The following is a 26,826-nucleotide window of genomic DNA, read 5'->3' as shown; positions in this document are numbered from 1 at the left end:
AAGAGTGGGGCTGAGGCCTGCAGGGACACCATGTTACTGGGCACTCCAGGGGCATTTTAGAACTAGAAACTTCCTGTGGTGAGGTGGGGAGTGGGAGCTCAGACAGAATGTGGAGGGCCCCAGGACTTGGCACAGCTGCAGGCTGCCCTCGGGGAGCAGGTTAGAGAAAGTCTCCTACCCTCCTTCCACTCCTTCCTCCAGGGCGATGGGAATGCGGGACTCCTGGGCAGTAATAAGTTTGTTTTACCTCAGTGTGATGGGCTTGGATTCTGGTCCCACTTCTGCTGCTTACTGGCTGTGTGATGGCAGATGAGTTATTTAGCTTCCCCAACCTTAGTTTCTTCATCTATGAAGTGATGGTACTATTAGTACCTGCCTCATACTATTGTCAAGAGGATCCAGTGAGAAACTTCCTATCAAGCCTTAGCCTAGTGCTGGCTCATGACAAATTTGCAGTCAACAGTGGCTGCTCTTATTGGCTCCCTGACCGACATGGGCCATTGTGTGAGCCTGTAGAGCACCTATCTGGTCGCTCCAAGTAAGACCAAAACTGTGGTTATTTGTGTTCTCCAACAAGATGTGTTATATGGTCTTTGTTCCTATTCTTTTTCCCATTCTTTTGTCCTTTAACCTCTAACAAAGCCAGGCCTCATTATTTCAAGCAGAATTTAAAACTGTAAGACAAGCTATATTTACACTTTTGTTTCTTTTCAAAAAAAAAAGAAAGAAAGAAAAAGCTCAAATGAATAAGCCCTCTTTGAGAGTTTTCCTTTCCTTTCAAAATAGTGAACTGAGGAAAGACTTGTGGGATCTCCTTTGGCTGATCAGGGTCTTTGGTTAAGAAGGTGGCAGGCCTCTGAGAGGCAAGGTGGGTACCGGGATGTGTAAATTGTAATGCTAATAACTATGCATTTCTATGAAGAGAAAAAGGAAAACAAGGGTCTTTCCAAATCCCTGGGCTGCCCTAAGCTATGTTCCTTCCTGATGTCAAAGAGGTATTGCTCACCTGGGGTGGGGGGCCCTCCTCCTGCTCCCCCTTCCTCCTTTCCCCTCCCCCTTTGTCTTGGGAAGCTGTATTTTATGTGTTTGGGTAGCCAGTGTTCCCTCATTTCACCTGACTCATTCCAATTAGTAGCTGCTCACCTCAGGGGAACATAATTAAGAGGGGGGAAAGGAATTAAACAAATTGTGAAAGTGCAGTAATAATGAACGGGGACGCAGGACCGTTCATAAGGCTGCAGTACCCGTACTCCCGCCTGTGTGTTGCTAGGAATGAACTCGCTGCAGGACTTACCTGGGAGAGAAGTGCTCTGCGTCGCAGGCCTGGAGTTGGAGGACTGGGGAACAGCCTGTTTGGCGCCCCAGCCCTCGGTTCCCTTCGGCTGAAGTACTGACTATGCACCGTGTGGCGTCATGGGAAGAGCATGGGCTCTCATCCACAGCCCTGAGTTTGAAGTATGGCTTCCCCACTTAATAGCGGTGTGACCTTGGCAAATTGCTGTAACTTTCTGAGACTGTTTCCTAACCTGAAAATGTGGATAATAGCACTACCTTGCGAATATATATGTAAGGCATAAAAGTGACTGGATTATAGTAGCTCAATAAAAGTTCCTTTTCCCCTTAGGAGGATTCAATCTAAAGATATCTTTTAGGTAAAGGTCATTATATTGTCACTGCCTTGACACTAGCAACATAACCCCTTTCCTTTCCAAGAGAAAAAGAAGAAAGAGTAACTTTTACTCTTCCGGAATGTAATGATAAAGTCAGATAGTGCAGTAACTCCCAGAGAACAAAAGCCTAGTACAGATATACCCTATTCTCTTATTCCAAGATGTACAACAGCATCCAATAATTGCTGTCAGCCATACTGCAGTTGTGGCATAGTTGATATGGCCTGCCTATGCATGAATTTGGTCATAGCTGTTAATATTATCACCGCTTTAATTTAATTAGGTGTGTTGTTGGTTCTGCACGTGTTACTTAACTGCTATTTAAAATGTCTTCAAAATTGTACTATGATTCAGCATTGAAACGTAAAGTCACTGTGAATGCTGACAGGCGCCAGAGCATAGAAGCAGGATCGACATTTGCTATTAATGAAGCAGATATCCTCATTCCTATTTTCTAGAAGAAAACAGACAAGTTCTTTCTCAAACCTGAAACAGGAAGATCACTTTTAGTAGATGAATTTTTGTTTTGTTTTGTTAACTGAGATATCCTTGGAAAAACATGGATATTTATGACTCTAAATCAGAGAATTCTTCAGATGAGTTGGACTCTGAATGTGAAGAAGTTTTCTAGGAATAGCTTACCCGATTAATTTTCCATTATTTTCCTTTTAATGTATGCCCAGGAGTGATAGGTTTTTTACATTCATCATTCTAAGTGATCAGAAAACAATGAATCGTTGTTTCCCTGGTAGTTTTTCATTCTTAGTGGTACAATGAAATAAAGAGGAAAGGTGCCCTCTGGAAAAAAGTGAAGAGCAACTCTGCTGAACTTGGTGGGAGTATATGGGAGGCAAGAGCGCACTTGAGAGTCAGAAACCCCACGATGGTGAGATGATGCATGTCAGGCACCTCCCATTCATCGTGGAGTCTCGGCCCCTCTCACCAGTGCTACGCAGGTGTCCTAGACCCAGGTATTCTTCAGAACCAGGGCTGGAACAAGAAACCGTTCCACGGGTGAGAAGAGGCGCTGGGTCCAGTGGTGCCCGCCATGCCAGGGACCCAAAGAGAACTTATTTGGATTTGCCAGTCAGTTACTGACTACCTTCTCTGAGCTGGTCCTTTGCACCTTTATAAGAGTGAAAAGTTGGAAGCAACTTAATGTCTAACTCTAAGGATAGCATTCAACAAATTATGGTACATTCATACTTTGTGGAATATTATACAGTCTTTAAAATAATAATCACAAAGATTATAGGACAGTATGGGAAATGTTAACATAGCCAATGAGAAAACAATAAAATGTACACACTTTATAATTCAAAGATATTTTTACTGTGGGCCAATATTAGAAAGGAATAATACAAAAATGAAAGTAGTTGTATCAAGGTGATATAAGCATAGAGATGTGGTTTTTTTTCCCCCTCAAATTTATTTTTACAATAAAAAGACAAAAGGTTTCCAAGAAAATGAGTCAGTGGCTACAATAATTATTGAGGTATATAGAGAATGGAAATTGTTTTCAGAGCATACCTAGAATTACCCAGCTACATACTTGCCACATTGAGATGTTAAGGAGACTCTGGGTTTCTTTTTCTTTCCTCTCTCTCTCCCCATTTGGAATTTGTAATTATGTATTTGTAGAGCAAAAATGTAGTAGATTCAGGGAAGTATTTGAGGCTTTGTAAGTAAATGATCACAATGTAAAAGGTATTTGTCCAAATTTGCATTCATACAAAACATAGAGCTGCTGTGATTTCAGAATAAATGTGTTTAAAATATTTTCTAAACACAGAGCTGTTGTAGTCCTAACAATACTTGGCTAAGAAATTACATTTCTATGATAGGCCATAATTACTCTTTGGAATATTATTGAGCTTAAAAAAATGCCCACCTAAAGATACCCGAAGAGTGAGTCCTATTTTGTCCCTTCTTGCATCTGTAGTCACTTCTGTAAGACTCCTTTTTCCTCTATTTCAGGGTATCATTGATTTCTATTACAGGACAAAAGGGCATGGCATTAAAACCTACATACATAAAGAGCCTATGGTTAAATTACACAGAGGACTTTTGCCATAGGTATTTATTTTCACCTTTTTCTCACAGCTGTTTGAATGTCTTTTTTCTATATGTTAACTCATTTGTTGGAATTTCAGTTCTGAAATTCTAATGAAAACTCATGGTCACTGGCAATTGCATGATTAAATGTAGGAGCTGGAAAAGTTGATAAGATTTAGTTAAATATTATAGATTTGAGTTTTCCTCTCTTCTATGTGTTAAGCTGTACTTCTGGACACATTAATAAGTGGCCATTTTTCTGGAATTCTGCACTCTTCCTGCTTCCTTTCATTACATTAGGCAAGGTTCCACTAGATGAGACATTTGCAGTCTTAAGACTTCCTGCCGGGGTTCAGACTTTGTATTTTTGACATTGAAGCTGTCGTGTTCCTGAAGCTACTTAATTAGAAACACATTCATTTCAGTGTACACTGGAAAAAACTTGGACAGCAGAGCCAGGCACACTGGGAAGTTTGAGCATTTGTGTAGCTGGCAGCTAAACTAATGGTTTACAGTTTAAGGAAAAAAAATATCATAGGGCATTTCCTTGCCCCTAGAAGCGAAGAGAAGCTGAATGTGCACAGCAGATACCTTTATTTAAAAAAAAAAAAAAAAAAAAAAGGGAGAAGAAAAAGAAGAAAGAAAAGAAAGGACAACTCCACTTTCACTGCAGTTGTGTGTGTAGTTCGTTCTTTTAGCTATTATCACATACAAAAGTCTTCTAGAAGAATAGTTCCCAAACTGTGCTGCTAATATTCAAGTCTGTTTTACAGGTTCCCAAGATATATTACTGCTGAGATCTGTATTAAGGAAAACATTTTATATTCTGGGGGAAGGATTTTTGCTTGAAGAATTTTATTTGTTGGATAGTAATGAGGGAATTGTGCCCTTTCTTATTTTTAAATGTTGGAGCAGTTTTACAGTGTACATCTGATGTTTAAAAACCTTTCTTGCCTATCCATTGCTTTCAGGATAAAATCTAAACTCCTTAGCATTCAGTTGGAAGCAATCCTCTCGTGCCTCATTTACTCAACTACTCCTTGTTGCCCCAACCCTGTCCCCAAAGAGCCATCCTTGTCCACACACTTCTACTACACCAGCTGCCCCAGAAGAGAAGTACCTGGTCACCCCAGTCTGAGCCAGGTATCTTTCCCCTAGGTTGATAAAATACCCTGTGTGTGCTTCATAGGATGCATCACATACTGGACACACAGATGGAAACATTGCCCGTCACTGCCTTCCTCGCTGTGACCTCCCTCACGTCACCCCAAGAAAAACATTGTGTGGGAGGTGAGCATGGAGATTTTAGGTTCCCCATTACAAAGTCAATGTGACACAAAGGAAGAAATGGACACTGACTTTGTTTTGTGATGTTGAATAAATGATTTATCCTCTCTAGGTCTCTTTCCTCCTCTGTAAAATGGGGGTAATACCTACCCTGCAAGGTTATGTAGATTAGAAAAGATGAATGTATAGTTCCTCATATAACAACTAGCACATTTATTATTGGTAGGTAGCATAAATGAGAATGTTTACATAGAGAGAGAGAGAGACAGAGAGAGAGACTCCTGAAACCAAAAGAAGGACCAGTTGGTCCAAAACACCCAGGTTTTAAAACCTCAGGAGTTGAGTTTTCATCCCCTTTGCTCAGTCACTAACTTAAGGAGCCCGTTGCTCCGTGGAAAAAGCAGTTGGCAGAGGCTTTATGAATTGTAGTGTCATTGCATGGCATGTATGCAGCCGGGGAGGAGAGGCTTGCTGGCAGCTCTCCAAGTGCTTTGTCCAATCAGAATGGACAGTTAAGTCACATCGTTTGATGGCAGAAGGAAACAGCAAATAAAAAAATCATTCTTCTTTGAAACACATTATGCCCTCCATTTGGCCTTAACTGCTTTTTCTGTTGTAATGACGGCAGTAATAGTTCCCATTTGTATCAGGAACGACACTAACTGCTTGATGTATATTTTTTCTCATTCTAAGAACAACGTACCAGTTAGATTCCAGTACCCCATTTTAAAGGTGAGGCAACAGAGGCCGTGCAGCTGCAGAGCTGCTATTTAGGGTCTAACACCTAGGTTGGTTGTGATCAAGGTTGATTTTCTTTCCCTAACCGCCCCTCCCCCCATGCTGTTTCCATAGCTGCCCACGTTTTGAAATTCTTCTGAAGTTTCTAAGCTTGGGAACAAAATGTCATATTAGGGTTTTTGTTGTGAAAGGAAATGTAACTGTGCATACGTTTATTAAAACAGTTTTTCTCCAAATAGTGAACCATCTGTACTTTTCTGTCAGAAGCAACAGACATTAAAGCAGCTGTGTGTCTCTGTTTCTCTTCACAGTGCTCCCATGCCCTACCTCATAGGAATCCATTTAAGTTTAATGGAGGTAAGTTGGCTTCTTTCCTCCCCAGATCCGCTCTACTTGGGGTTTTGTTTTGCTGTGTGGCAGTGGAAAGACAACGGTCTCGGGATTCACAGCTCCGCACGTGGGAGCGTGTCGAAGCAACACCTCGTGCGCGGTCCCTTCCCAGGTGCACAGAGCTGAGCGCTCAACTCAGACGCTTGGCACCAGCCTCTCATTTGCAGGGTTTTCCCGCTTTGCTTGGGGATTGTCGGTTTTCATGGGTCGAGGGAGTGAGATAGAGGAGGCAGGAGGAAAGGGTTCTTTAGGGCTTTGAAGGAAGGAAGGGAAATGATTCACCTTTCAAAATGATGTTTATTCTATAATAAATCACTTTAACAGTATTGCATTTTTCATTGTAGGAAATGTGATGTAAAAGGTGTATAGAAGTATAAAGAAGGAAATTAAAATTATCCACCATACCATTATTCCGGATTGAACCATTGTTAGCATTTTACCTATTCTCCTTCCTGGTCTTCATTCTGTGACTATATATTTTATGTAAATGCATAATTGATATGTTTTATATAATTTTATATCTTTATTTTAACATTATGGCATGTTTTTATCTATTCTCAGTAATAATTTTTAATTTGCTACCTATCATTCCCACTATTTGGATATACCACAACTTAACCATTTTCCTACTGTTGGACACTTAGGTTGTTTATCATTTTTCACTATTATAAATAGCATTTCAGTGAACATCTTTATGCATAAGGCTTTATCTGCATTTTGCCTCATTTCCTTCGCATAGAGCCCCTAAAGTAGAAATGCTTGGTCAAAGCTATGAATCTGATGCCAGATTGCTTTCTGTATGGCTGTACCAATTAGATAGCAGTTCTTTTAAAGGACTTTTCTGTGCTTTGTACGTGCCATTACTTTGTAGACATGAACCCTGAGCCTTTTCCTCCTCAGGAGAGAGCTTAAATTTGTACTAGAGCAAAATGAGGCATGGGAGGGAGGGGCTTGCCTGTTTTGCACAGGAGATAAGCTCTCAGAGGGAAAATCTACAGCCATGTCCGTCTGTGATGGTGCTTTGCATGTCTTAAAGGAAGTGCTACTTCTCTTCTTCTGTTCCCTTCATTTCACGTCGACGAGGACCACCTGCTTCTTCACTAACTGTTGCACACTGTGCTATTGTGCTTACGAAAATGAAAGAAGTTGGTTATCGAAAAACCTGTTTGTTTGACATTGAGAATCTTGATCAAAATAGACCACAGAAATCTGCTCAAATTTCTAATTTGACAGGCCGGCCATGTGGCTCCTACATTCTGTTAACAGTTCCTCCTTGTCATCACCCAGCCCTAAGCACATACAGTACACAGTTTATGGACTATCTGGGATGATGTATTTAGATCAGATTGAAGAGATTTCTTCTGTGTTTTACCTTTGTTTGTCAAGTTTGGGGCGGGGGCGGGGGCGGGGGCGGGGGGCGTCTATTCAAAGCTCCTGTATGAAAAACTGGAATTCAAAATGAATGCTTTCTAATGGACCTTTAGTGCCAGTTGTAGGAGAGTTTGAAACACTAATCTAAAGACGATTTGGTCTGTCAGAGTGCACAGTTCCCTCCTGCCTGTCTTTCCTCCTGCCTACCAGACTGCTCCGGCATAGGCTCTTTCAGCCTCCTTGTTATGTCCCAGCACCTTCAGCGTTCTCCAGGTTTCTAATCCTGGTCTTCTCTTCTCTACGTGCCCTCTGGTCATCATGTTTAAGGCTTTTTGCTTCAGCTACCCGGTCAATGACTCTCAGCTGTGATTCTAACCCTGGCCTGCCTCTCCGAACTTCAGGGCCAAAGTTTGAAATGCCAGTTGAATTACACCTGGATGTACTACATATGTCTCACTCAGTTCCCCCCAATTTATTGTCTACACACACATACACACACACACGCACACACTCTCACACTCCAGGCCACTCTCCTCCCCTCCAGTGTTCCCTGTCCTTGCGAATGGCACCAGTGCCTGTGGCAGCCAAAGTGGGATACACGGATCGTGACTGATTGCTCCTCTTCCTCATCTTTCTCCCTGAATACTCACAAAGTCTCTGAAATGTCTCTGACCCTGTTTCTTTCTCACTTCCTTCATTGACACTTTTCTTTCCTTCCTGGATTCTTGCAAAGCCTCGTTCATTCATTTGATAAGCAGAATGAGGGCCTCTTATGTTCTAAGCATTTTGCTAGGTCCTGGAGGTATGAAGATAAACATGAAATTCAATTCCTTGTCCTGACATTGAGCAGGTTGGTCACTCTACAACCATGGGCTATAATGCTTGGCAAGGAGCCTCCCAATCTTCCTCTATGCAGCCTCTGAGTTCTGCACAGTCTCTCCGCTGGCGTCAAGCCTTCGGCCTAAACATATCCACATTCCTGTACATCTGCATGGGTAAGCCCTGCCTGTCTCCACCTCTTCCAGGAAGTCCTCCTGTTTTGTTGTCTTCTTTTCCTGTGGTACCTCTTGTTCTGAATAATAGCTGTTTGCTTCCTTGTCCCTGTCCATTATCCCCTGGAGTGAGAGTTCTTTGGAAACAAGGACTGTGTATTATCTCTGTGGTGTCCCCAACACCTAGCAGGATGCTAAGCAGGTGACACTGTCTGAGCAAATGCTCTCTGGAAAGAAAGGTTGAGTGAGTGCTTGGAAAGCTGTCATTTGGAGCACATTTAGAAGCCCTCTCATAGGCATCACTGTTTTCAGTCAGTGCAGTGCCATAATTTTACTTAAAGGTGGGGGAAGTAAATTTTTTACTTTTTATATAATTGTAAGTAATTTAAAATAAGGCCTTTCGTAGTAAAACCTACAATGCAAAATACGCATAGATTTTGAAGCTGAAACTTGAGATAGTTTTGCACTTACGTGAATGGGCGCAGGTCTACTCTGCACAGCTTTGAGTAGGAAGGTTCAGGAAGCACTGGCCAAGACAGATCTTAGGCCTGTTGATTGAGATTGAGGAGGAGTTTGCTGTGCTGAACTCCTGTGTGGTCAGCACAATAAAAGCAGAAATGGGAGTCGCCCCACTCTTGAAGCCAGAAGACACTTTCTGAACAAAGAAGCGTTTCCTGGGTGTGTTGGGCAGCTGTGACCTACCAAACCTTGATATTCAGTCCCCTGATTTGCTGACCCTGAATTGCAGCCAGAGTCAGAGTGCCCCAGTTGTGCTTTCTGATTGGGTGAATCTGGTTCTATTGTACCCTTCAGGTGAGAGTTGCGCCCCCTGAGATTTCCTCCAAGAACCTTGGGCTATAATGCTTGGGGAGGAGCTTAAACCTGGGGCCAAAGGAAAGCTCTTTAAGGGAAGGCCCATCTCCTCTTGCTACACTAGTTTTCTTACTGGCAATTCAGCAAAAGGCTTATTTTTGACTGTCTTGTTATTTTTTCTTGAAAGCTATAGGCACCTTATTATGCCTTTGCATATGTGCCAGAATTTTTTAAACTTCAAATGAATGTGGCAGATGTTCATAAAAGTTTAGAAAAAGCTACCATAGGAAGACTTTTTAACCATTTTTATGACACTCAAATTTGTTACACAAAAAGAAATATAAATTATAACCTAGTGTTCTCATTTGAAAAAGGGTTCTTTGGGGGAAAGACCTTATTCTAGCGTTCATGCTCTCACGGGATGCCATTGCTATTTGTTAAACGGTAACCTGTCACCTTAAAGAGTCCACTTTCCATCTGAAGTGACAGGTTTATACCTGATCGTCGTTCTTCTCTCTCCTTCTGCCTTTTTATAGTCTTTCTCCCATTTAAGCAATTTGAGGCTAGTGGCAAGTTAGCAGAATAGCCAAGAAGGGTATTGGCATAGACCTAGTTTCTTCTTGGACAGAATGATCATGTTAGCTGGCAGCTAGGAAATCCCAAAACACGGCCAGATTACACAGTGACTGTGTCCTTTCATTCAAGTGATCTCAGTTTATTTCAAGAAACATTTATGCAGCCCCTCTTCTGTGTCATCTCTGGTAGCAGTTGCAGGTCATGTCTGGTAGATGGTGCTTCTCCTGTTTGATAAATGAAGACTTTGTTCCCCAAGCCTCACAGGCAGTGCTTTGTGTATAGACCTCAGAGTGACATGAGGGATTTTTCCAGAAGATGTTTTATATCATTCCTGGTGGCAGGATGGTCAGCAAGGAGGAAGGAAAGGCAACAGCAATGATATAGTTCCAGAGAGAGGCTCAGGTTGGCTTGTGATTGAGGCTCCACTGATACACAGAGGCAGTGATGTGTAGCAGTTAGAATGTGGGCTCTGGATTCTGGTACCTCTACGTCCTGCTTATGTGATTTTGGACAAGGTAATTGACCTCTGCCTCTGTTTTCTCACCTGTAAACCGAGGGTAATGGCCGTGTCTCCCTTATAGGCTCATTGGGAGACTCCAGCGAGATAATGCAGATCACATACCTAGCACAGTACCTGGCACATAAAGAGCTCAACAAAGGTCAACTATCATCGCTGTTTTTATTTCTTCACTGGCCTTAAAGGCATTTACATTTTAAGCTGATGGCTTTGAAACTGTGTTTAGGAACTGTTAGGTTCCCAGGGTCATCATTCTCTTTCCCTAAGAGAGAGTTTCCACAAAATTGGTTTGTACCTGCCTCCTTTTCTCCTGGTTTGCAAGGCAGAGGTACTGCACCAGGGTTGGGAATGACACTTTCATAGAATTTGATAAATGTACTTTGAAACCCCTGTTTGACCACTTCCCTGCTGTGTTAACTTCAGTCACGATCCTTTGTCTTTCTGTGTCTTACTTTCTTCGTGTCTAAGAGGTGAGTCCTGTCTGTGTGCGGCATATCCCAGTGTCTGGCCTGTGGTAGGGACACAACACACATTCCTTTCCACAGCAGTGTTCGCAGAGCTTCTGTGTCCCAGGCACTGCATTATCCTGGGAGTTCTGTGTGACATGGTGAGTGTGACGTAATCTGTGCCTTCAGAGTTTTGTCCAGAGCAGATGCAGACGAGTAGGAAGTCATTGCGGTGAATGTGGGAATGCCGTGGCTCTGGCAGGAGAGATACTGAGCCTAGCCCTGAGGCCTATGCTTCTCAGGGGAAGAGAATGCCCAAACTGAAACCTAACAGACGAGTAAGAGTTAGGTAAACCGAGGGGAACAGGAACTGCATCTACAGAGACTTGAGGTGTAGACCAAGGGGCTTTTCAGGAAGTATGAGTAGTTCAGTCTCTGACAGGAGCGTAGAACTGAGGTAGGCAAGCAGGGGCAGGCCCATCCAGGGCTCTGGAAGCCGTAGTAAAGAGTTTGAACTTTATAGGGCAATGGAGAGCCATTGAAGGGTGTAAATAGAGGAGGGACGTGGTCAGGCCTTTTCCTTCTGGGCCATTAGAAACACAGTCCTTCCATATAAAATGCTTGACAACCACTTAACCATGTTAATAAAGTAAATTGATATTTGTAAAGATCAAGGTAATCCTTAAGGAAATTGCACACCAGAACCACGTATATAAAATTCAGATGTGTTAGCGTCCCAAACCCGAGCTTCTGAGTGGTTCCTTTACTACCGCGCTATGGCAGAGGTGTTTGTAGTGATGGCTTTCCTTGAGGTTTTAAGCACCACTTTTACTAGATTTTGTCTTTTCCTCTCTGTTTTCAAGTACTTTTTATGAATTAGATATTCTTTCTACACCCCAGTTTAAGGATATAAATTTAGATTATATACTGAGTGGAAGTTCCAGACAGTAGGAACAGGGAGAGTGAGACCCAGGGACCAAGCTGGCAGGCCCCCAGTGATGTGTCCCTGCCAATGCAATCGCGAGAGGCGTGTGATGGGTGCCCGGGGAGACTGGCCAAGCTCTCAGCATTCCTCCTCTTTCTCGCCATCATTTCTCTAGGAAGGCTTAGCCATGGGTCCCTAGAAGCCTGGTCTTATAAATACACTAAGTGCTGTAACAGCACTGAGCCACCATTCGGAGGACAGCGTCCAAGTGCCATATCAAAGCTCATTTTGGTCCCTGGAATCCAGAGGCCACTTTTGTCTGTGTCTGCAGTGGGGCTCCCTATTTAACGATGGGGCTTTTACACAAAATAACAGGATTCACTTATTTACAGACAAGGAAAGTAATGGGATTTTTTTGCCTTTGCATTTCAAAGAACCCGAATTTCTGTCAATTGAGTTAGCGCTATTTTAACTAGTTTTTTCTTTTCATTTTTCCCCCAGGTATAGAAAGTCTTTAATCCTTTGTTCCCTTGGGAGTTTTTTGATATTTATTTTTAAACAGTTTCACAGTGAGTAAAGAAGAGTGTTTCTTGTTTACCATTGTACTATTTTGCTGCTTCACAAGACTCCGCACGTAGACAGAAGTAAGATGTAGTTCACATTTGCTGATGCCTCAACTGATGCAAAACTCAGAGCCATGATCATAGTCAGGTATAAATGTTGACTTGTATTATGTGTCCTCACAAGAAGAGAGAAATTCCGTATAAGATTTGTTAGTGCTAAGTGATCATATTCTTGCTTTATAAGAAGGAGATATTGTACGAAAATTCTCAAGTGGTAGTTTGAGTCATATGTTCATGGGAAGAACTTTGGCAAGAAAGTAGAGGGTTGGGAGGAAACTTTGACATCTTCCTAGTACTTAGTGCCAAAGACTGCTGGGGACTTTACCTGTTGTCACTTGTGAGCATTCCTCAGACTCTGCGAAGTAGGAGACAGCCACACTTACACATGGGGAAGCTGAGGCTCTGAGAGGTAAAGTACATTCGGCCCTCTGTATCTATAGGCTCCACATCCGTGGGTTCAACCAACCAAAGATTGACAGTATTTGGAGAAAAAAATTAGAATACAACAATAAAAAATTATACAAATAAAACCAATATAGTAGAACAGCTATTTACACAGCATTTACATTGTATTAGGTATTATAAGTAATGTAGAGATGATTTAAAGTATAAGAGAGGATGTGTGTAGATTATTTGCAAATATTAATATTACACCATTTTATGTCAGGGACTTGAGTGTCTGCAGATTTTAGTACCCAAAGAGCATCCTGGAGCCAGTCCCCCATGGCTACAGAGGGACAACTGTCATCTGCACCCAGTCCCTCAGCTGTGAGGGGTTTGCCAGCCCCCAGAGCCTCTGCTCTGTGCACCGTCTCAGCAGGCTGTTTGGATTATGCCTGGCCCCACCCCAATCCTGGGCAGAGGTCCCCACCCATCCCTGAGCTTTTCCTTCTCTGTGCCATGCAGTGGGGATCGGGGGAGGGAAAAGGAGGGCCGCAGGTGGCAGCCCATATTCCTCCAGAGACAAGCTCTCAGTCTACTTCTGACTGGCACCATTACTTGGCATGTCCAACGTTCCATTTTCACATCTGTAAAGTTAAGGTGATATTGTCCATCTTAAAGAGTTGTGAGAATTAACTGATGCAATGGATATGAAGAGCTTTTTAAAATTCTGTACCAAACATTCATCTTCACAGTTAGTAGTTTAAAAGTAAGGGCAAAGTTTAGATCAATGAAACCCTGGAGATGGCTTTATTTTGTAAAGAAAAACTTAATTGGACAGTAGCTTGGTTTCCTGGAATTTCCTTAGCATGCTATGTTATCATGCACAATCATCACCTGTGAGTCTCTGTCATATCCAGAGGATTCAGAGTGCAAATGTAGCAGGCTCTGCTCACCTTAGGCCTCCAAGAATGCCTTGGATTTAGCTGATAGATTTCCCCTGGACGCTCTCTCCTCTACTTGCTTTTAAAATGAGCGTGATTCTTAAATGCCACTTATCCTAATGTTGGAATTAGTTACTGTAAAACAATTCAAAGCTCTAGTAGTAATTTCTGTAATCAAAGGGAACAAGTACTTCTGGCTGAGTTAAGTGTCTCTTGCAGTCAATACATTTTCAGTCTAATTTGTCGTGACTGAAATGTTCTCTTGTGAGATGGGATAGCCCTCTGTTACAGATTAGAAAAACTGAGTAATTATGAGGGGAATCCCAGTAGAAAATGTGAAACCATCACTGATGCTTTTGTTTCCTGATTTTCCTATCATCACTTATGTCATTATGTGTAAGTTCCATTTAGCAATTTTAAAACTGACTTCAAGGAAAATTTAAAGTTTATAAATTGTTACCAAGAGAAGCTTGAGCGATGAAGTTCCTACCAGAGTAAGGGAAGGCGCAGTGTTCCAGGGGCTGTGTGGCAGAGTGGAAAGAGCTCTTGGGCTGGAGTCATATAGACCTGGGTTCACATTCTAGCTCCACCACTGCTAGGTCAGTTTAAACAAGATCCTTTGTTTGAAGGAGAAATCAGTTTCATAGAGGAAAAAGATGGTTACTGCATCACACAGTTTGGCCACTTTGTACACAACTGCTAGTATGCTATCCTCTTAAGAGTTGCCTGGTAGAATACCTAAAAATAATAATCTCAACCATTGAATGAGGTTCTGCTAACGTACGTGGCACTTTGGCCATATGATTTCTAATTGCCACCACTTTGAGGGAGGTGCCCCTGTTTTGCAGATGCGTATGTTAAGGTGCCTCTTTGAGCCTCAGACTCCTCACTTGTAAAATGGGTAGATTTCCCATTTCATGGGAGTTTTTAATGAGGAATAAATGAGAAAATACGTGAAAACACCCAGATTGGTGCCTGACACATAACAGGCACCAAATAAATGGAAGTAATTATAAATATCATATGGGTGTAGAATTGATACATTTTTCTTTTAAAAAAGGTAAAAGACTCATCTGCCTAAGATTGACTCTTTCTTTTTCAGCCTCCGTTTTTATTTTTAAGTGAGTGACTTTTTCTAAATTGACATTAGCTTAAAGGCATTTTTAACTGCGCCCAGCCACGTGGGACTGGTGACTTCTTTCATAAACTCCTTGCAAGTGATTAGGGGTGGAGCCATTGGGGAGCTCAGAGACCAGCAGCGTGATGATTGAAGAGCCATACCCTTGGCCTAGACAAATCCCACTTGGAATCTGGGTGCATGTGGTTTTGTTTAACACCGTGCTCGGCAGACTCATGGTATGGGTTTGTGACCATCGGCATTTGTTGTTGATATGTGAGGTCACCACAGTAGGGGTGTTTGTCAACCAAATTAAACTTCCTTTTAATGACCTAAAATAATTGATTCGGAAGGCCTTTAAATGGGCCAGGGCAACGTGTAAGTAAGCTGAAATCCAGCATTTTCTGCACAAGTTAGCATGTGGTGTTGTTTTGTTTGTTTTTGTTTTGCTTTTGTTGGGGAAGGTGTGCATAGGCCATGCGCTTTTTGGGCATGCAGTGAGCCTGAGTTTGAATCCCAGCTCCGCCACGGTCTCTAACTTGAGCAAGTCGCTGAGCTGCTATGGGTGTGTGCCTTAACATCCCCATCCGCAAAGTGGGGGCACCTATCATGCAGTGGGGACAATTAGAAATAATATGGCTAAAGCGTCATGCGCTTAGTGGGTTCTCACCCAGTGGTAGCTGTCATTTTTAATATTTCCAATAGGCATCTCAAGAAGATCGCTTAATCATAGTTTTATACAAAGTGGTCAGACTGTGTCGTGTAGTGACCATATCTTTTTTCCCTGCTAAGCTGATTTCTCCATAAACTCATCTCTGTACTAATGTTAAACATCCATAGAGAAAAGTGTGATTAAAAATGGAATCAATAAACCTCTCTTTACATATGGTTTGATTCTCTGCTGATTTCAAAGTGAATTTAAAGTTGAATATTTAAGATATGTGCCATTTAGGCTACCAAAAAAGTGTGTTTTTTCTTTGCCCATTGGATTCAGACATTAATGATACAAGCTCAGGCCTTTGCAGGTAAAGCTTGGGGCCACCATGCTATGTTTGTTTAGAAACAAAGACATTGGCTCAGGGCTTTTCTTAAGTATGATGAACAGTGGCATTAAAGTTTTGTTTCGTAGTTGGAAGTTACCAACATCCCAGAGAGTGGTTTGTGTGTCTTGCCTAAAATCCTTCCCTTCATAAACCCAAATACCTGACAAAAGCTAAAAGGTGCAGAAGGGAGCTGCCTAGACTCCCGGACACTTCCATTGCCAAATTATATCTGTTAAACCTTGGTGCCTAGCAGACAATTGTTTTGAAAGATCCAGCAGTAGTAAGTTTATATCCTCTCTCTTCAGCATTTGACTGCAAATATTTTGTACTGACCGAATGGGTTAAATTATGAAGCTTGATAAGTACATATGCACATTACCCATCCCTAGCTTTAGAAGAAGGGGAAAAAAAAAGAAAGAAAGAAAAAGATAGCTATGATTTTTGGAAGTCATCCCAATTTTTAAAAATAAGAGAATTTGGACATTTTGGCATATGGGGTTTTTTAAATGAAATTTCATGGAACTGAAAACAGTCAATTTTAGGTTTCCAAAAATTGTTTAGATTTTCGCTGGTATAAATTTGCTGCACATGGTTTTGGGGAAGTTCTGAGAGATGCATTTGGGACTTTGGGGTTGGGGTGGGTTTTTTTGTGAGATTTGTGATTGAGTTTTAAAAGGTGATTTTTTTTTTTCCTAACTGAAAGTATAAATCAGAAGAGACCAGAGTTCCATTTCTAAGGACAATTTAGGGTAACGGCATCATTATACATTGCTGAACAACTGGACGTGGCGCTGAATTACTGAGCCTCAGTTCTGCACCGTGTGGACACTGCCCTGCATGATCCGCTTCCCCCACCTTGGAGTTAGAATCTGGAGGCTGAGGGATTTGGGCAGCTCCATTAGCAGCAGCTGCTGGTGATAAGCACCGTGAGAGTCACCTGTGTAGGGTCAGGCTTATTGCACATCAAGGTTCGGCAGTGTCGGAAGAGAGGGAAGATGCCCGGGAGGGGGCTCCAGGCCACCTGCCGTGTGAAGATCAAAGGGTTGAAAGGTCAGAGGGCAAAGCTCCCTTAACCATATCTGTCTGTGCAATAGCTATTTCAGATTGTAAATCTTGGCGATTTCATTAAGTCCTCCTGGCTGCTACTGGGGCATTGAAATAATAAAATTTTATATCAGTTGCCTTTCCTGCCTCTGGCAGCCAGGCTGATACGTTCTCTCAAGATGGGGGTGTCTTTATGAAAACCTTTCCTGGAATGATTGAAGCAGCACTAATGAAGCCTTAAATTGGAAAGTTGGGGTTCGCAGGACCTCATCCTCTGGGAGTATTTTCTTAAAAAGAAAAAAACCCCACGCAAACAATTTAGCAGCCTTTTGGATTACATAGCACTTCTCTTCTGAGAAGCAGGTCACCAAAACGTTACCTATTGCTAAATGCTTAATCTTACACAGGAGGAGAGGTGAGCTTTCTCAATGCTGCTGCTTATTAAGTAGCCCCTGTTCTAATGACTCTGGGGTCCTCTCTTTGGGGCAGCCCCAAGCAACTATACAAGTATCACTTCCCACTCAGCAGACCTTTTGGGTGTTTTTAGAGACATGTCTCCTGAATATGATTTTCCAAATATTTTTCCTAGATCTTAAAGTTGTTATGGACCTTTAGGGCTCCTTGGCTCTTGGGTAAGACAAATCACAGTAATGGCTGCCCCTTTACTGCCCATATGTTTAAGACCCCCTGTAGTTTGTTTGAAAAGTTAAGAGATTTTCACAGTGAAGGTGCCATTTCTGAAATTTAAAGTGTTCCTTTTCACCGCGAGATAAGTTCACTCTGATTAAGTCCGTAATTCTCACTAAGCCATGTTTATGGGGGCAATAAACAATGTTTCAGCGTGCTTGTTAAATTGGGTTTCCAACCTCTCCAGTCTTTAAAAATTGACATTTCAAATAAAAGGCAGGTGGAGATGGGAGTCAGGGTTTGCTGTGCTTAGTGATGAATGAATGATGGCAAGTGGTAGTTGTGTGGGAGGAATGGAGCCCTGTTTTATGATAGGGTGACCCCAAACCATTTGGGGACTAGGGAATCAACATCCCCGTACATCCCCAGTGAAACTCTTAAATTCCAGTTTCATTGTTTCAAATTGGATGGATACTATTTTGAACTCATGCCAGACGCCTTACGCCTTACGCTCATTTAATTTTCACAAGAAGTCTGGTAGTGGCTCTATTTTCCAGATGAAATTTAGGCACAGAGAGGTTAAGTAACTTGCCAGAAGTAACACAGTGAATAATTAGCAGGACCATGTTCCAGACCCAGTTACTTCATTGTGTGGACTGTTTTAGTGTGTACAAAAGAAAAAATATACTGGCTATACTTTCAGGGCCTGCTTGGCTACTGTGCTGTCCTCGCACTCTGATAAATCTATCCATGGAGGTCACAAGAGATATATGTGACATGGCCACTGTCCTGTCCAAGCACCAGGCTTTAGAGTTAAGGAGTCCCAAGCTCAAATCTTAGCTCTGTTATTACTCTGGGACCTGGCGTGAGTTACTTCACCTTTCGGAGCTTCAGTTTGTTCTTCTGTAAAATGTGAGCAGTAATGCCTATTCCACAAGGTTGCTTTGAGGATATTTTAAAATAATATATTCTAAAATACAGTATGTTCAAAAACTCCATAGTGCTTTACAGGTGCCAGTGGCATGTGTTATTACAATATATGTGAATATAGTAAGGTTAAAACAGTCATTTTAAGGGAAAAGCAATGGCACGCAGGGAAGAATTAGGAACATCCCCAAACAAGTTTTAATTAAGAGCCAAAGTATCCATTGTCCAGCTGTGCTTGGCTTAGGATTTAGAGACAGACTTGCTATGGGAGCTTGAGTAGTCAGGAAGGTTTTCTAGAAGAGCAAGATCTGGTGGGATGGAGGTAACATGCTGAGCTACATCTGGACCATGCTTCCTGTCTCATGAAGCGCTCTGCCATCTCATCTCATGTTTGTGCTTTGCAAAAGTGGGGAAGGGTATGGACACCTTCTTCATCCTCTTTTTACACACGAGCAAACTGAGTCTCGAGCAATAGGGAGGCTGCTCCAATTTGAGGCAAAACACCAGCAGAATCAGAAGTGTGAATGGGCTCTTCTGTTTGTTCTGGAGGGCAGGGAGGAGGCCTGGCTGGATGGAGGTGCCATGCTGGGTGGACTTGTAGAGTGGTGTGCCAGGAGAGCTGGCAGGCCCCAGCTCAGGAAGGCCAGCTGGCACTGACTGAGCTTCTGCCCAGCTGTATGAAACTGACTCTATATGAAGCACATGCTCCATGGTGTCTCCTGCGATCTTTTCAACAATCCTGAAGGTAAGGATTGTGACTCCCAGTTCACAGAGAGGGAAACTGATGCTTATGGAGTCTAAATGCCTTCCCTAAAGGTACCTAGCTAGTATTCCTAAGTGAAAAAGCCAGGACACCAAACTTGGAACCTTCCGACCTGGGCCCAGGACTGTCCAAGGGAGGGAATCAGGCTAGCTCCATGTGAGTGAAGATGCTCCACTGGAGAAAGTCTCTTCTGCTAAATGCCACCATGTCCTTTCTCAGATTTATCCACACCCCATCCACAAGGAGGCTGGGAGCGCCTCATGTTCGGAGCTCATGGTTTAATGGTCTCTGTTTCTTAAGACCGAGCATAAAGTTGACATGAATGACTGACTGACTGAGTGAGTCAATGAATATCTGAGGGATGGGTGGTTGGGGAGGAGCCACTGGAGAAAGAGCCCCTTTCTGACCTGGTTTGAGAATCTCTGGACTTGTTAGTGAGAGCCAGTGCTTATTACCTTGCAAGGAGGGGATTTGGCCTGACCTGGGAGGTGCTCACACCACTTCCCTCCCCTGCCAAGCTTCTGTTTCTGTTTAAAGCACGCTGGGAAATTCCAGCGGTGTTTTCAGGGCTCCTCTGAACTGTCAGGCTTAGATTTTTAATTTTGTGGAGCAGGAAGGAGCAAATGAGTGACTCCTGGCTCCAAAGAAAAGCCACTACGTTTATCAACTGCTTGGCAGCTCAGTGACCTTTGGGGCCCGAGGAAGGGAAGGAAAATGTCACTCTTCCCTCTGGGTGTATCCGAGATTTCAGGAGGGAATAAAGAGTTTACAATACCTGAATGTTTGCTTTTCCTTTCCTGTCCTTTCCACTTTCCCTCTTATTTCTGTTTCCTTTCCTCCTAGGAGGCCACCAGCTCCCCATGCTGTTCTTTGTTATGTGCTCATATATATGCGCATGCATTTGAGCACATTTTATATGTGCTGTGTAGTGGAAAGAACACTGGCTCATGGAACCCAGATTCAGATCCTTTCTCTGATACATACCAGTTATAAGAACATGGGCAAATTATTTAACCTCTTTAGCCTCAGTTTCCTAATCCATCGAATGGGTATGATTCTGTAGGAAACGCTCCTCTTCTAGGAATTTTAATGGAGTCTGGGCCAGGCATCAAACTACTTATGGGCTTAATTCACCTGGTACATGCCTAACAAAGGTCTGTTATGTTACAGTTGCTCAATACATTTGTTGGTTGAAATAATGTGTCAGAGCAAATAATGCCATGCATTGGGCAGTACAAAGGCATTGCTGTTGCACTGGGTTCAATGCCTCCTGCCACTGCTTCTTAGCCATGTGACTTTGGACAAGTTATTTTACCTCTCTGACCCTCAGTATCCTTCTCTCTCTCCACAGGGATGTCATAGGGATTACATTAAATGATACATGTTATGGGTGGGTCCATGGGAGGAACACAACAATTTATGGACAAAATTATTAGTGGCCATAATTTTGCTGTTGTGAGCATCAGTAAGATGATGACTGCAGTGTGTGTAACACGGTTCCTGGCACATGCAGGCCCCTGTAAAGCTAGCTGTGGTTTAGACTATTGTATAACCATACTAGTGGTTAAGAAAGAAACAACTGCAAGGAACATAGCGACAGTCATTTGGTATAAAATTTTGATTAACAAACTATTAAGATGTAATTTTTGGTTTAATTTTAGCCATGTTCTGTATTTTTCAAAATAAAATTTTTAAAAAAGCTGCCAAGAAGTCATACTTAAGGAGTATCTATAGTATGATGTCAGGAGCCATGTCAGCTGTGCCTCTCTCACAGAGGGATCGACTTAGACTTTCTTTGAACAAAAGCAAAGCACTTTGTGGGCATGATAACGTTCTGATTCACAAGCGTGCAGATTCCTCTCAAAGCCAAGTGTCTGTGCAGGAAGTCAGCTTAGACCCATCCCCTTTGCTTGGAGGTGTCCAGTTGCTGGTCTCCGAGGTGCTGCCTGAGCTGCTGCCTTGGCCATGAGAGATTAGATTATGCCCACTGGCTTCAAGGAGAAGTCACACCTGTGGTCCACACTAACACCCCAGCAGATGGGAAGGTGGCCACATGGGCACAAAATAAATGTTTCTTTCCCTTTGTTTTGTTTTTTACTTAATCCTCTTATAACCCTATATAGCAAGTCATTATAGACCCGTTTTGTAGATGAAGGTCCAACTAGGTTTAAATAACTTGCCTGGGGTCCTATAACTAGGAATTGAGGACAGCAAAATCCCAAACCCAATTTATCTGACTCATGCTCCTCCTCCTCCCCCCTCTCCTCCTCCTCCATCCTGCTCTTCTCTAAAACCAAGCTGACTCAGGACTGCAAAGGTCTCAGAAGGTCCCCAGTAATGTTGCTGCTTTACTGGAAGGTGGCAGGACAGATTGAAGAAGCAATGTGTGTCCCGGAGGTGTCTGCCTTTGCAAACACATTTGCTGACAGTGAAATGTAATTTAGCTTGAATCATCTTTATTATAGAATTATTGCTAAATTGATTTTTCATAGTAGCCAATACCTAGTGTTTATTACGTACCAGACATCATCCTAAGTATTATAAATACATTAACCTATTTTATTGCTAAAACAATCCAGTGATGTCTGTATTATTTACTCTTTGTAAACATTTTATTGAAGTATGAGATTTTTAGGGATCTTAATCCTAAATGTACAGCTAAAGCTGGGCATGGTAGCACATGCATATAGTCCCAGCTATTCAAAAGACTGAGGCAGGAGGATCACTTGAGCCCAGGAGTCCAGCCTGGGCAACTTAGCAAGACCCTGTCTCTTAAAAAAAAAAAATAAATGTACAGCTAGTTGGGTTTTTACAAGGTAGACATAACCATGTAACTACCGCCCAGATCAAGAAACAAAATATTACTAGTACTCCTGCACCAAAACCTCTCTTGTGCCCTATTCTTGTCACTCCCCCTCCAACCCAAGGATAACCACTGTCCTGGGTACTGTTTTCATCCCGTTATACAGATAAGGAAACCAAGGCACCGAGAGGCTAAATATAGCAAGACCCCATCTCTACAAAAAAGAAAAACATTAGACACAGTGGAGTGTGCCTGTAGTGCTAGCTACTCAGGAGGCTGAGGCAGGAGGATTGCTTGAGCCCCACATTTGGAAGATGATCATGCCACTATACTATAGCCTGGACAACAGAGTGAGACAGTCTCAAAAGAAAAAAAAATTGGTGATTGTTTAAATTTTAATAGCACAAAAGCATAATAGTAGTAGAGTCTCATTAGCTTTTACCTTTGCTCTGAAAATCAGCTGTTTAAATCCTTAGTCTTAGAACTCTAATCCATTTTATTGACATAACTTTCAAATTGCAAGGATAGAAACTTACTTTTAATAGCCCCACATTTATTGATCACTTATTGCAATCAGGTGTTGTTAAATTCTTCATTTGTTATCTCACTAAAGCCTCACAAAACAGCTGTGCAGAATTATCCCCATCTTATGGATCAGAAAACTGAGACTCAGAAGCAAAGAACTTGCTAAAGGTTACACAGTATAGAGGCAAGGCTTGAATCTGGCTGTCTCATTCCAGAACCCACGGTCTTAATCACCGTGTTAACTCCTATCTCCATGTCCACTGTGAATTAATTCTCCACTAATTAGTCATGATAATTTTACACGATTGTTATCATTGCCATCATTATTGTTATTCCCATCGCACTTCCTTGAGCAGACTCCAATTTGCTTACGTTGGGCTTACATTGTCCATTTGGGCTTACGTTGACATCTGCTGCAAGGCCTGCCTCCCAGTGGAGTGGATCCAGCCACAGTCGCTTCGCTCATTCTCCACTTAATGAGCATTTGCCTTGTGTCAGGCACTGTGCTGGGCACTGGAGACCAATAAGACAGGACTCTGCCCTGGAGAGGGTCCTGGTGTAAGGACAACAGCGGGGGAAACCCAATGTTTTCTTATAACCAGCTACAGAAAGTGAGACTCAATGAAATCTTGGCTATGGGGAGACACCAAAGGTAGAGTGATTCTCAGATAGCCCCCACCTTTGTGTAGGGAAGTATATCAGAATCTCTAGGGACGTTGGATTTTAATGTTTATTCTAAGAGAGCGTGAACTGAAAAACAAAGTTACAAAAAAGAATCTTAGGCTGGACAAAGGAAGGGCGCAGGAAGCCAAACAAAGTGGCAAATCAGAATGAACCCTGGGCGATGGCCCTGAGGAAAGCTACCCTGTTGCGTGGCATTCATTCACCATGGTTCATGCTTGTTATCTTTCACGGCCTATTGTGATTTGACTCTATGTTCTGGACATAGTGCTAATGTGTTTACCAACTTCATTGAGTTGTAATTTATGTACCACAGACCGTCCATTTAAAGTGTAAGGCTTAATGAATTTTGACGGTTTTATGTGCTCATGAAACCACCACCACCACCACAATAAAGATACGGAATATTTTCATCACCCTCGAAAGATCATTTGTTTTTATTTAACAAACACTTATCTTACACTTCCCATGTGCCAGGCACTACTCTAAGTACTTTAAAATATTAACCCATTTAATCCTCCTAACAAGCCTGTGAGGTAGATGCTGTCATTGTCCCCAGTTTGTGAAGGAGGAAACTGAGGCACAGAAAGATTAAGTGATTTGCCCGAGTTAGCACAGCTGGTGAGTGGTGGAGATCAACTAGCCGCAGACTGGCTTCGGATCTCTGCTCTTCACCTGCAGGCTCTGCTGCCTCTCCGTTCATCCAAAATTCCTCTCCGAACTGCCTGCTCGAGGCCAAATGTTGGGGTAGGAGCTGAGGGCACAAAGATCTGGCTCCTGACTCCAAGAAGCCCACAGACTAGGGAAAGAGTTGGATACCTGTGTAAGTAACTCTAGATCGGCATGGTATTCTAACTGTGTGAAGAAACCAGAAGGGAGCACAGGTCAGACTCTAAGGAGTGAGGTCAGCCAGGCATGGCTGAGTTCTAGGAGCCACCAGAGGAGAGGGGACAGGCAGGCAAGAGGGCCACCGTTTGTTGAGCGCCTAGTAGGGATGTTCTGGGAATCATGCTACATCTTTTACATACATTAGCTTATCTAATCCTCACAACAATGCTGTGGGGTAGGTACTGTCATGATCTCCATTTTACAGAAGAAAACCTGGAGGATTTGGGGGGGGGGGGTCAAGTAAATTGCCTGAGGCAACTCACGTGGTCGGGGACCATCCAGAACTGCCTCGTTAGCACCCATGTCCTCACAGCTGTCCCAGCCACCTCCCAACTGGCCTGAAAGGCAGTGGTCAAGCTAAGGCTGTCTGTGACAAAGCATAAAGGGAAAGGCATTTTTTATTAATATATATGGGAAGGTGCCATTTTTGTGTGTGTGTTTCTCTGTGTAAGAAATGCCATTTGGAAAGCCAGTGTGCATGTCAATGTTTTTTTTTTTTTTTCCTCCTCCTTTTTTTCATTCTGAGAAAAAGCCTATAGAGTCTGGTGGGGGAAGGGTTTGCAGCTGGCAGGAGCTTTGGCATATGTTGTAACTAAAAAGAGAGGGAATGTGTTGGTGGGACAAGCTACCGGAGAGCTGTCTCGGTGTGCTGCGGTACTAGTAAGTGTTTTAATTGGGTAGGGTTTTTGGAGGACTATTTTGACATCTGCTCGTGTCTTTGCTGATTTTTCTTCACTTAGAGTAGGAAACACAAGCTGTGGATGAAATGACTTTAAAATAATTGGAAGTAAAGATATCTATCTCAAAGTCGAATTTGAGAGGGATACTTTTGAAGAAGTGGAAACTAAATTCCACTTCTAGGAATCCATCCTAAAGCCAAAGCTTTATGCCCATAGATTTCATGACAATATCATATATACTAATTTCTTAAAAACTGGAAATAACATCCAACAAAAGGGGCTTGGTTGAGTTTGTTTCCATGTAGTAAAATACTCTGTAGCAATTAGTAATGATCTTTACAAAGCTTTTAATGAAATGGAGCATTGCTTATATTGTAATCAGTGAGAAAATCAGAAAGAATCATTAAGAATTATTTGAACTGTGTGTTAACATGTAGAAAGGGGAGAATATGGAAGAAAATACACCAAAACATTGTCTCCAAATGGGGAGTCTGGGTTTTCTTCTTTGAACTTTTGTCTTTCCCATTTTTTATAGTAGGCATATAGAATTTTTATGATACAAAAAGAAAGTATTGTTTAAGAGAAAGCAGGCCCTGAGAGTGTTAGTATAACTGCATGCCCTGAACAGATATTTATTCTGAAGGCTGAGCAATTGAATTTGGATTATCCTCAGAATAAGGTAAGCTTTGGTGTCAGACTGTGTTCAAAAGGTGGCCTTGCCACTCACTAGCTCTGTGACTTTGGCAGGTTGTTTGACCTCTCTGAGCCTCCACCTACTCATTCTTACATGGAGATGCTGGTGTCTCCCTGCAGCATGGTTAAGATTAAATGAGCTGGCACCCAGCAACAGTCCAGCTTTCTCGCCATCCGCACTTCCCATCCCCCACCCCCAGTTTGAGTTTCTCTTGCTGTTCTTCATTCCCTTTGTTTCCTTGATCCTTTCAGGGACAGGGCACCATCCGGCTGAGCTGGCCTCCGATTCTTTGCTTGGGAACACTGAGCTTCAGGAAGGCCCTTGAGTCCACGCCAGCCCCTTTGGAAGAGGCCTTGCCACCGGGAGGGCAGCATTGTCCTTTAAGAGGAAACTGTGCCGACCCAGCTCCTGCCTGGAGCCTGGTGCTTGGGGCATTTTGGTTACTAAGGGGACCCTGGCCTACTAAGTCAGAAAAAGGGCCAGGTTTTTTCCTATTCTTCAGCCTGCTGCCATTGTTGAAAAAGTAAACACTCCACACAGCTTAACCGGCAAGTCCTCCAGCCAGGAGTGGGAAGAAATCAAAAGCCTGTTCCAGCCCGGCTGTGGAGAGCCCACAAGGGCCGGTCTGTGCTGCTGGGGCCCACTGGGAACACAGAAACAAGGCCCGATTCTGGTCCAGAATCAACATCCCACTCACTAGGCCTTTCAGCCTCTGAGGCCTCTCTCCAACGGCCATTGCGCGTGCCCCTTCTGTTTGGGCCTATTTGCAAGGTCAGCTGAGGCGAAATAGGTGATTCTGGGGGCAGCAGCCCTCGGCTCAGCCCTTTGGGGAGCCCCTGCTCGCCCCTTCACTGATTCTGTTCCCTGTGACTATGCCTCACTCAACCTCTGAAGTGGAACCCAAGCAGTTACCAAGAAGGGACTGGAAGGATTTTCGCCCTTAGGCCATTGTCACTAGAGCTTTACAGACTGGCTATAGCTGCTTTGTGTCCTATAAAAGTAATAATAGTCACCATTTATTATATCCTACTGTGTACCTGGCACTGTGCTCATGTTACCTCTGTTCCTGACAACAGCCGGGGGGGATGTGGGGTAAGGAAGGTAGTCACAGTTAGCATTTCAACTTTACAGAGGAAGAAGCTAATTAGTAGACCTACGACCTTGGGCAAGCTACTTCACTTTTCTGGGCCTCAGTTTCTCCTCTCTGGAATGGGGATAGGGATACCTCACCTCTAGCTGCACTGTTGGAAATGGAAGAATCTGTGTGGCAGTGTTTTGTGAGTTCTGAAGCGTGACATTAGCGAAA

At 42.9% G+C, this 26,826-nt stretch overlaps 1 protein-coding gene across 11 annotated transcripts in view; it reads left to right on the top strand.

The window, feature by feature from the left end:
* Positions 1-26,826, top strand: part of DENND1A (DENN domain containing 1A) — a 499,384-nt gene that overhangs the window by 286,969 nt on the left and 185,589 nt on the right. For all 11 annotated transcript variants that reach the window (XM_069476764.1, XM_069476762.1, XM_069476766.1 and 8 more), the window contains one exon: positions 6,062-6,107. In XM_069476764.1, the coding sequence (XP_069332865.1) occupies positions 6,062-6,107 (46 nt within the window). The remainder of the gene's footprint in view (positions 1-6,061; positions 6,108-26,826) is intronic.

Source organism: Eulemur rufifrons, chromosome 7, assembly GCF_041146395.1.
Source record: "Eulemur rufifrons isolate Redbay chromosome 7, OSU_ERuf_1, whole genome shotgun sequence".
NCBI lineage: Eukaryota > Metazoa > Chordata > Mammalia > Primates > Lemuridae > Eulemur > Eulemur rufifrons.
Note: the sequence above shows the minus strand (reverse complement) of the source record. Positions and strands in the feature narration are given on the sequence as shown.